We start from the raw sequence: 12,481 nt of genomic DNA on the forward strand, positions 1-12,481 counted from the left end.
TTATTTAGCAAAACGGTCTATTTTGCTAAATAATTAGCAAAAACAGACTATTTTACAAATTTTCCCATTATTTAACCATTGTAAATAAATTTTTTGTTTACGATGCTCGACAATAACCTCCTTACTCTTATTGGCCATAGTTTTATTGTGACCAACTTCATGTGCATGTGTTAGGAGATCAATCTTGTTCTAGTTTACGTGGATATCCATGAAGTAGAGACACTTCTAATACCCCTTTTAATCTCTAACTTCAAAGCATTGGCTTTTAGCATTATATATGTTAATTACATGAATTAAATCATCTATCTCATCACACTCTCAATCTTTATTTGTATAAGAAATACATTCATCAAAAGTGGGTAGTTTTGGTTTAGTAATACTTCCATGCTGAGAACAAAAAAGCAAAGTTAATTGACGTTAGAAAAAAATAGCTACAATTTTTTTTTTAATTTCAAGATTATTACATTTGATGTTGGTGAAGAATAAGATTCACCAATATCTCTATCTTTCTTACTTATCTTTCTTCTTGGTTAACATTTGGTATGCAACCATTGGTTTTTATAGAAGTATAGACGGGTACATTGAGTTGGTGCTTGGTGGTTGGATGTTGAATTTGACAGTATTTGTTTTGATCATTAATTTTGCTGCTGGTTTTGATCATAGTTTTGAATCGCTCATGGTTTTAAAGCCCAATTGTTTTTTTTTCTTTTATTTGACTCAACTACCTAATCCCAATTATCTACAGGTTAGGCATTTACAGATTTGATATGATTTTCCATATCATACTGGTATTTATGATTAATCGGGTTATTTATAAAATTCATATTTTATTTTATCATTTTTATATTAATTTGTTATATTGTTTAGAAGCATTTATGAGCTTTCTTTTGGTAAAATTACCATCTACAACTGTTACAAAACAATGTCTTTAATGAGAGGTAATCTTACCATGATGACCATATACATTTGTCCATCCACACTTCAAAATCAACCAAACAAAAAAAAAGTGGGAAATCTTATCAGCCATTTGTTTTCCCTTTTGTTTGATACTCACCTTGTTTTACGTGTGAACTAAACATAACCAGTTTGTAAAACCTAAAATATAGGTTTTTCACATGGAATGATGTTTCTCAATAAAATGGGAACGAACTAAACAACCCCTAAATAACAACATTTAATAGAAAGCATCAGCTTAGACAAGCATTTTTACCTTAAAAGAACGTATTCTTATGCTATTAGTGATAACTACAGCCGAAGGGCATCAGTGAAAGTAATATTGTGTTCATTTTCTTGCTGATGAATCAAATAAGTTTATCTTTATCCAGGGATGTCAATCGCAATTCACAAACAAAGATACTATACCCAGCTCTACGTCACACGGAATTGGCTAATAGAATTTATCTCAATACAGAAGTCTGGAGCAAATCCACCCAAACATTCGTCACAGCATGTAGCAAATCTTTCCTTTCTCAAGTCTATAACTACATGGAGAAATCATAAATTTACATATCAATATCTCAAGTCCAAGTACAGCGAAAGATATCATCAATTAACAATTGCATATTACCAGAACAATCGCTATTACAGGACTTTAGAACTTTCGGTTGCCAACAGTTGTGCATCATCTGTGTAAACTGCATCAGATGTCAGCAGGCTTTGTCAATGTCCAACAATTTATGAATCAGGATTACAAGCTTTAACCACAGAGCTCCGTCAGCTTGTGACATGAATCTGGCTCTCCTTGATTTTCTGCTTCAGAGTTTATGTTGGTCTCAAAGTTCACTAAGCAAAAGTTTACAAACTTATCAATAGATAAGGACGCATTTTTCAATAAAATAGTTAAATCTATGGATTCTTGCTAGTCGTTTGGAGGAGGTGAGACTGGACCCTGTTCGAGAAAAAAGTTTCAAGCCTGAGCAATAAGAAATCAAACCATTAGTCAAAATAATAATGTCAAAGGGAAAAAAACTATGGAGAATTCGAAGAAGATATACCTCGTAGCACATTTATAATATATTGTTTCTGGAGCATTATAGGTGCGAGCATTAGCAAGCATTCTCTTGACATCAGCAACAAACATTTCAAAGGTGATGTAATATTGTTCTGATTCCAATCTTTTTGACATGGTTTTTAGATCTGCAAAATAAATTCCGCTCAAAACTCATCCATATAGTTCTGGAGCATTTAAGACAGAGCATATACAAGATTTGAAGCGAAATTAAATATGTAATAATAATAATCTTTCGTCAAACTTTAAGGACTTCACCAAAGAATGCTCATGAATCATGCAATTCATCAAAACAGTTGTTTATTACATGCAAGACAATCAATAGAGGATCCATCTATTGATTGGGAACCGCATCAGATTTAATGCTGAAAATTAACTTCTGGACTGGGGTACATAAAAATATCTGTATCCGAGGGAACACCTGTATCCGTATCCCTTAGGATACAAATATGGTAATTAAAATTTATATCCGATAGAATATGATTACTGATACGAATTTGTAGTGAAATATCCGGATCCGTATCCAAAATATCCAAATATATTTTGTGGTCATATAGTTGTAACAATTTTAATCCTTTAATTAATGGATTTGAGGTTAATTTTGACAATCTTGACATCTAATCTTTGTTTTTTCAATATAACGAACATATTAATGAACTCTCTTTTATCATATGAACTATATTTTTTTTCAATATTATCTAGTGAACTATATATATATTTTTCAATATTATCTAGTTTTCTCATATCTGTTTTGTATCCGAATATATATCCACTTACATATCCACATGTATATCCATATCCATATCCGATTTTAGCAGATATGGACATGAATTTTCCTCACCGAGGCATATTTGTATCTGTATCCATGATTGACAAGCCGATACAGATGTGGTAATTGTCATATCCGAGTTGTATTCGAACCGTATGTACCCCTCACTGCAAGACAATGCATCAATTGTTCTCATTTTACCTTCAGTTTCAAGGAATACTATTCCAGTATAATACAATTCATATTACAGTATATAACTCTATTTACAGATTGGAAAATACTAAAGCAAACTGCAATAATATACAACAATGTTAATTTATGGTGATCATCCACTATTCTTAACACGATAAAATTGTGTATGCGAGTAATACTAGGCTGGGGTCGAATATCTGATGTTAACTGCGCGGTCGTGTTCTTTGTAAGTCTGTTAGTTCGGTATATTACTAGCCTAAAGACAGTTAAAATATCAGTAGTTATGTCCTTCTAGTTCATTCAAGCATTCTCTTTAAGTTTACAATGCAAAATATAATTCTTGAACTTGATGCTTATGTGGAAGCAGGAGAAACAAATCTAAGAAATATGTATGCAAGTATGAAAATTTAGAAAGTGGTTTCACGCATTTGAACTACAAAATACCCGTTCTTGGCAACTTACCCATTGGATCCTTAATGACATCATAATAATCAGGCACATCACGTGCATCTACTGGTTCTCTAAATGGCCAAGCATCCGGATGCTCACTCATCATCTGTACAAAAAGCACAAGAAAAGTTCTCAAAATTTTATATTGGTAAAATAACTATTCATAAAAAGGCCAACCCTATCCAAGTTAATCATATGTTTTTATGAATTAGTCACCCCAATCAGCAAAAATCATGTAGCTTTGTTATTTATGGCAGAGGAAAGCATGAGGATAACAAAGACAAGAGAGAGAAAAGAGTAACAGAATATCTGTGAAATTAATGTCAATAATCAATGAAGGGAAAAATTGTCCTGGACCGTAAAAGTTACATATGTTACAGGCTGACAGACAGAAAAGGGTGTGCATGCCCATAAAGGTTCATTTGGAGAGAAACTATTGCACATCCATTTCAGAAGAAATAAATAAATGATAGCTTGTATACCAAGGTTGCTGATAGCGGATCGCGGCGCGTCGCGGCGAGGTACCGCTAAGGCTATATCGGGCTATTGCGGCGAAATCGCGGCAAATAGCGCACAGTCAAATAGCGGTCAAATTTAAATATATTTAAATATCCTAAATAATAAGAAAATTCATAAAAAAAAATCTAAAAATTCAATTAGTTGTAAATTTCTTGTATTATCAATAAATAACAATTAATAAGCTTGCTGTATGAATGAAACTATGAAGAAATTCAAGAAATATAGCATCATAATATGTGTGATAGCGGGTTTAGCCGCTTTTAACAACAAAAATCCGCTTTTAACCGCGAAAATCCGCTTTTAACCGCGAAAACCCGCTTTTAACCCGCTAAAATCCGCTTTTACGCGCTATTCGAATGAATAGCGGATTTTCCCGCTTAAGTCAGCCGCGAAACCCCTACGCGTAGCGCTGAAGGGCCGCGACCGCTATTCGCGCCGCTATTGGCCGCTATTTACAACACTGTTGTATACTACCAATTGCCACAAACAGACGGGATAAGGCTTGTCCAGGTTTACAATATATATCAATTACAGTGCTACTATACGTAGATTTGCCTACGGAGAAAATAAATTGGTCAATGGTTCTTTGCTAATACTCTGAAAATTAGTCATGACACTTATCATTCATACATAAGGTGGCTCATCCTTGTATATTTAATGGAAAGTTTAAGGTGTATAACTAGATGAGGATTTGTATAGCGAACTGTTAACTGCATCCAACATCACAAGTTTCCTCGCGCCCATGTTGATAGCTCATTTAGCATATAACAAAGACACCTTTCAGCATTAAAAACAAAAAACGTACCTTTAAAAGTCCACGCATAAAAGCATTCAGTTGTTGTCGGTAAGCAACACTGTCTGTAGCATTTGCTGGTTTGTACCTTGAGTGCCCATACTGATCTGGAGTCCAACCAGCCTCTCCTATACAATACAGAAACAAGTCAACTAGGAACCTAGAACTGAAAGTACATGAAAAGCCAAAACAGATGTTATTGACACAAGAAGTCCCGTGATGAACTCAATTTGACAATATTGCAATATGACTTTAACTTTGGTAATGAAGTTAAAACGAGCTAATTTGCAATAGGCATGTAAACTTTACAGAAGCGCTTTCAAATACCAATAGTACACTTCCATATTAAGCTTTTCGTGTTCATTAGTGTCAATGGGAATGTCTTTTGTTTAGTTCTTTATCTTGTTTAGTTCCATATTAAGCTTTTCGTATTCTTTAGTGTCAATGGGAATGTCTTTTGTTCACTTCCATATTAAGCTTTTCGTGTTCGTTAGTGTCAATGGGAATGTCTTTTGTTTAGTTCTTTATCTCAGATAACTTAAATGCTTCCTTAGTTTATGATTACTTTGGAGGCTCGATCCTCAGTTGCATGGGTTTGACTGCAAAACTAATAACATGGCTTCTCTTTTCCACCAATATGCTTAACAGAATCTGCAGAAATTCCTTTCATGTTTCCTTGGGTAACCCCAACAGGCAGCAAGTTTCTCTAGAAAATTGTCAAATCTATTTACGACAAAAATACCAAGACTAGATGACCATTGCGATTGGCATGAAGGCAAAGGCTTTTTTTTTTTTAATTCACAAGCTGCAGAAATTCCTTTCATGTTTCCTTGGGTAACCCCAACAGGCAGCAAGTTTCTCTAGAAAATTGTCAATTCTATTTACGACAAAAATGCCAAGACTAGATGACCATTGTGATTGGCATGAAGGCAAAGATTTTTTTTTTTTAATTCTTGTGAGGTTTCCAAACCTCACTTTGATAAGGAAATAACTTATCTATGCAAGGTCTGCATCTTACACGGACCAGGATGGAGCTGCTAGTGGGATTGGCTGAAGTTGTTTTTCTTTTTTATTTTTTTAATAAATTTTTATTTTATTTTATTTTTACTTATTTTTTTTCGTCTCAACTTAACCAGCATCTGATTATCACTAGTAGCAGATTATACAGGCTTAACCTAATTGATTCTAAACTTCAGGCTACAACGACATCAACACCTGCAACCCAAATTTTTAGGCTCGGTTGCATCCCAATTTTTAGGCTCAACTACATGAATTCTAATCTTCCATTCACTTCTATCATGGGTAATCTACTCTGTTAATTATTAACATATCATTCTTAATTGTTTTTAACCAAGTTCTTTTAGGTCTACCACTAGTCCTCCTGGCTCCATTAACTATAATCTTATTAATTTTTCAAATTGGAGCTTTTACTAGCCTTTGTTGTACTTGGGGAAACTATCTCAATCAATTTTTCTCGCATTTTATCTGTGATAGAACAACAAAAGGCAAACCATCTCAATCAATCTTTCTCGCATTTTATCCACAATATAAGCAACCTCTAATCTTCCTACTGATGCATTCATTTCTTATACTATATTTTAGTATATATCCACAAAATTGTCGCAACACTATAATTTTGCTAAGTTTATTTTTTTCTCATGGTTATTTTCAATTGTCCAATATTCTAATTCATAAAGCATTTTGATCTTATAAGTTATGTAAATTTTAGGTATTGGACAGACAAGCACTCTATTTTAACCATCCTACTTTTATTCGATGAACAACATCATCCACAATCTCATCTCACCATCTTGGCAAACAATTGTAACTTACATAACATATATGATATTATGATCACTATTACGGTTTTTTTTAACCATTAACATGCACTATAAAGTCATTTCTCTTTACAATTCCATGTAACCTACTTCAGATCTATTAATTCTAAATTCTTTCTCAAATTGATTTGAGAGATTCTCTCCACCTTTCTATTTTAAGCATTATCCCTTCTCAAGTTGCATCAACTAATGCTATATCATCAATAAACTACATCAGTACTTTATCTTGAATATGTCTAGTAAAATTATCTATAACTAATGCAAAAGATAAAAGACTTAGAGACGATCCATGATGTAAGTGTATGGTAATAGGAAATGATTCTACCTCTCCATTTATTCTCACTCTAGTTGTTACTCTATCATATATACCATTAATTATATCAATATAAATACTACATAATTGTTTCTTTCCTAAAACTCACCTCATTATATCCCTAGACATTATCATAGCCTTCTCTAGATCAACAAAAAGAAAAAATCATATGTAAACGTAGATCCCTTCTCTTTTCCCTATATATCTCGATCAATCGTCTTAATAGTGAATAGGTTCTATAATTGATCTCAATGGGATAAAACCAAATTGGTTTTTAGATACACTTTCATCCTTTTTTAGTTTTTGCCGATAACCCTTCCACAAAGTATATGAATATGATTCATAAATTTAATACCATGATAGTTGTAGTAGTCCCTAAGTAGTCAACTAACCCACATATATATACATATATATATATATATACATATATATATATATATATATAAAGAGAGAGAGAGTAAAACTCCTATCAACTTAAGTTAATGTCCACCAAACTTAATAACACAACTGAACATTTATTAATATAAAAAACTTTTTCATATCATGTAAGGATCCCTAGGCAATATGAGTGGCTAAAAAGTTTGGTAGATAACTTTTCTACTATCCACTTAAGTTGACCAGAGTTTTGCTATAATATATAATATATAATGATTAATGGGTGTCTTATGTCAATGAGGGGATTTTTTCTTTGAAAATGATGTGGCACGCATCCCCACCATGTGAAATAAAGTAAGAGAGAGAATATCACATGGTGGGAGATTGTGCAACATCATTTCAAGGAGGAAATCCCCTCCTATGACAATGATACTCATCTATTATATATATATATATATATATATATATATATATATATATATATAATAGTATTATTATATATATAGGAAGGTATGACTTGTAAAATACGATATTGTTAGGGGGAGTCTTGGCAAATTCCACAAACCTCACTTGTTTGCTATCAACCTCCCATTCAAAGTTAGGTTAGATGAGTTTTTACCATTGGTAGAGAAAGGAAGCAGGAGGGTGTGTTACCCTCTAGCCTCTCCCTTAAGAATAGTCATCATGCCTCCAATTCCTATCCTCTGCTCATGTTTCCCTCTCTAAATGATAATTGAACAGTAAATGAGGTTGACGAAAGAAAAAGAATGGAAAGAAGAGAATAAGAAGAAAATGGAAAGAAGAGAATAAGAAGAAAAGGAGGACGAGAACATAAAGCCTTCTAAATCATACTAGCTATTAAGGTATAATCTAGTCTCTATGAATTGCATAGTCAACTTTGTGTAGTTAGAAATCTTTAAAATCAAATGGATTTGTACTATGATTTTGAATTATGATTCAGGTTTAGGAGTAAGGTCTGTGAAAAAAACAATTTAGCGAGCACCTCGCCGCCAGCCATCCTTGGCCGCTAGCGAGTCCTTGCCATCACCCGGTCATCTCCGACAACCACGAGAAGGGAGTCAAGGCACAGCCCTTGATCTGCAGCAGATAAAAGGAGAAAAGGAGTCGGGTAGCAGGAGAAAGAGGAAGAAGACTAAAGAAGGAGAAATTTTTGTATTAAGACCTCTGGGTTTCCAAAGATTTGTCAATAGGTCCAAACATGAAGGACAAAAGCATAGTATTTGAAGGATAAACATGTATAGACCCCTCATTTGACTAAAAGTTTCTGAGAAGCCCGAATTGAGCAAAAAAATACAAGTTTTGACTGGGGAAAAAATTACTTTAAATCCCTAAAACTTGCAGGGGTTATGGACATACCCAAATAGAGTACTATATAGTTAAAAATAGGCCTGGATAATTATCTATAGTCCCCTATGGTTACCTCAATTTGTTTATGGGTCCAAAAGTTTTAAAGGAATGTCATAAAATTTATGATAAATTGCTAAACTTAGTAATAACCCTATGTGAACCCTATTTATCAATATTGATTACTATTTGATTATATTTGATTCTATATAGACCTAAATTATGTAGTGATTAGTATGAGTCTACATTAGTTTCGTATTAACCCTATTTCTTATTATAATATAGGACCTTGTGGATATCGAAGGCGGTCGAATTTTGGAGAATCTAATTATTTTCGCAATGAGTTCATTTCTCACTAGTAAGTCTAGTATTTTTATAATATAAATCATATGAGTATTATATTTGATTGATCGTGTACTGGAGAGATTACCTTATTATTTTGATGTATATCAAATGAAATGTGATTTGACCTATACTCTGAAAACATATCCCAATAATATAATTTTAATTTCGTATGAGATATTAAAAGTAAATTTAATTTCGTATAAAATGTGTTAAATAATTGATTCTCACGCGATATCAAATAAATATGAATATTGCTTTATTCTAAAGCTATTGAAGAAGAAGTGTTTTAATTGTGTTTCAACGATTTAACGGATTCAAGAAACTTTTCTTAATGTGGCATTTGAAATAAATAAATAAAATTGAATTCCGTAAATTGTTTTAATTGAGATGATGAGTGTCACACTCGTCCATTTGATTCAATTTTTTTTATAAATCTGATAAGTAACATGTTTTTGATTTGATAGGTGATTCTCGATGAGTTCAAAATCCTCAGAAGATCCACTATGGAGTGCTTTATGCCCACCATATGGTGAATGCACATTTATCTAGCTCTTTTGGGTATTTTTGTATCTATTCTGGCCCTTCGATCTAGTTGATGGCCCATGGCAGTGTCAAATTCATCCTATTACCAATAACTATCTATTCTATAATGTGTTTTATGCATTTGCATGCTACTAGGCTATAATTCACAGCTTTAATGTGTCCTACGAGGTGATTCTTACAACTATGTGAACTCATCGAGATTTGAGATTCTGACATTTGACTCTGAATTTGTGAATATGAGAAAACGACAATCGCTTAGTTTTGCACAAGTTTTCATAGTCTGCTTTTCTTTTTCATTGTTTATCTTGTTTGCATAAAATCTAATTCAGACATCTATGGCCTTCGCTTATAAGAAATAATTTTAAAGTATGACATTCTTTCTTGAAAATACTAAATTACTAATAATATGTTCTTTTATGCAGTATTTGTCATCTCAGAAGTTCAAGTACAAAACCTATAATTCACTACTTCTAAGAAATAGTATTTTGTTAGATATCTAAGAACTCTAGTGAGAGATGTTCTCACTAATTTTTAGCTCACCTCATCGTTTTTAATTTTTTTCAAATTCGGTGTAGCTTCGCATTTAGACTAAACTTTTGGTTGTGGGTTGTTTCTAGGAGGCGTTATATGAGAAAACCTCCCTTTTGTGTTGTATACAGCTGAACATTTGTTTCGGCTTTGTCAAATGCTTGTAACGGTGAGCTTTCGGGTTGCACGTATTGATTATATATACATAGTTTGCTCTGAAATTCTATCATCAGCAAATTTTATATATTTTGAGAAAAGTAATGTGATATGAAGTGTCAAGCTTAACACGTGCATGAGACTTGTCTTATGTACGAGTTGCTATTGTCGTGTAACCATATCCATCATCCGCTACGATTTCAGGGCATGACAGTAAGATGGTATTAGACCCTAGGTTTTGACATTAGGAGCGTTGTAGGATGCGTTAGCATAGTGCATATACGCTAAATGAGTGTCATCATATTGATTATTATGTGACCTATATGTATACATATATGTACCTTATATTGAGGCCTTCTTGGGTACGTCTAATGTGATAAATGTGGGGTTAAGCTTTTTTTAAAGTGCTTTTAGCACTTTCTTAGCACATGTTTATTTTATTTTATTTTATTCTTTTTATTTTTAGTGTGTTGATGGGCAGTCCCTCTTTTGTAGGATGGTGGGGCTATATTCTACTAGTTCCTCAGATACACACTTTAGCTTCACAGCCTCAATATATAGTACATAGAAGCCCAACCTAGAAGACTGGGAATATGATTATGATGAGACCGACTCAAAAGAGATCTTGACCGATTGTGCAATGCCAGACTCCTCTGATGACAAAGTAGTAAAGATCATTGCAGTAAATCTTCTGAGTCCGAGAATGACCCCTCAGATGATGATGCATCAGTTGTAGAGGTTATCCCTCTGGAGTCCTCACCCTTAGAGGTCATCATGATTGCACCAAATCCCTCCGACCTTGAGTCCCACATAGCTGGGGCCTTCAATAATAAGCACGAATTCACCTTCTCTGAGGGCAAGTTTGGTAGCCTTGGCTTAGGCGGCGATCTTTATCTTGATCGATGGGCGACTTGTAGTGTCGACCCAGACATGTGTTTGATTCTGAGTAGATAAGGTTATGTGTTTGATTCTGAGTAGATAAGGCTCGGAAGAGACCAAGCTAATAAAGGAAGACTAAAGAGAGACTGAATCAATAGATGAGGAGTCTAGCTCTAGCAGCTCTCCTTCCTACATATGTCGAAGCTTAGGAGGAAATTTTATAAAATAGCATATGGGTACTCTTTTGGTGTACATAGGCCACATTTTAGTAGAAACACGTGCATATATGTAAACCCCATATACCCGTATATTTGTATGAATTGAAAAGTTAAAAATCAATAATATATTTTTAGCTTGTAAATATTGATTTGTGCTGCAGTGTTGAGTGATGATTGAATTAGTAGTTACTAGAACCGCATATATGTGACTAGCTTACGCATTTCTCTCATACAATAGTTGACGTATAAACATTTTGCTAGCTGTAGGAAGAAATAGCTACAAGCAATGATGAGATCTAGAGTTACGCGTGCATCCACTCCAAGAAACCAAATAAACAACAATACATTGATGGAGCAGTAGTCTAGTCACTAGACAAGAAGATCAGATCAACCGTAACAAGACAATTGGTCATAACAATGAGCATTCAAAGCTAAGGAGTGGTATGGCTGAATTCAAGAAATTATCTCCACTAACGTTTGGGGAACTATTGACCCAATGATTGCAGAACATTGGATCACAGAAATGAAAAGAGTCTTCAACAACATGAAATGCCCTGAAAAAGGTCCAATATGCGGTCTACATGCTAAAAAGACATACTTACAGATGGTGGCAAATGCAGATAAGGACGTTAGGAGAAAATGTGAACATGATATCAAGGGATGAATTCAAAAAGATATTCTATGAAAAGTATTTTCCCTCAACAGTCCGCAGGCAGAAGGAACAAGAGTTCTGAAGACTAGAGCAAAGTGATAAAACAACAGTTGAATATGAGGAGTTTATTTATCTATCAAAATTTGCCTCACTTATTGGGTAAGGAGTATAGAGCTCGTCACTTTGAGGAAGCGCTTCGATCGGATATTAAGAAAATGGTTAGCGCATTTGAACTCCCTACATATGGAGGTGTGAAAGAAAACCTTGTTAAGTGAAAAACATGAGATATATGCAAAACTAAAAAATGAGGTGAGCAACTCCCATCCAAAGACGCTGTTTTGACCAAATAACTATAGGAGGAACAGAAATTGGAGAAACAAAAAACAGTATTTAGTGTGTAGGGAGGAGCAACTTCCTAAGGAATAAATTGTGAGATGTAATATTTGTCATATGCTCAAACATGAAGTGAAGAACTGTTGGAAGAATACTTGAGCCTGTTTGAGATGTGGGTAAAAGGATCACAAAATTGTAAATTGCC

At 33.8% G+C, this 12,481-nt stretch overlaps 1 protein-coding gene across 1 annotated transcript in view; it reads right to left on the reverse strand.

Annotated features, from left to right (window-relative positions):
- LOC109821377 (histone acetyltransferase GCN5) overlaps positions 1,374 to 12,481 on the reverse strand; it is a 51,987-nt gene continuing 40,879 nt past the window's right edge. Inside the window, exons 11-14 of the mRNA XM_020387568.1 lie at positions 4,744 to 4,859; positions 3,432 to 3,525; positions 1,995 to 2,136; positions 1,374 to 1,912 (exon numbers count right to left, since the gene is read on the reverse strand). Of these exons, the coding sequence (XP_020243157.1) occupies positions 1,846 to 1,912; positions 1,995 to 2,136; positions 3,432 to 3,525; positions 4,744 to 4,859 (419 nt within the window). The 3' untranslated portion in view covers positions 1,374 to 1,845. The remainder of the gene's footprint in view (positions 1,913 to 1,994; positions 2,137 to 3,431; positions 3,526 to 4,743; positions 4,860 to 12,481) is intronic.

The sequence above is a fragment of the Asparagus officinalis genome, chromosome 8 (assembly GCF_001876935.1).
Source record: "Asparagus officinalis chromosome 8, Aspof.V1, whole genome shotgun sequence".
Lineage (NCBI taxonomy): Eukaryota > Viridiplantae > Streptophyta > Magnoliopsida > Asparagales > Asparagaceae > Asparagus > Asparagus officinalis.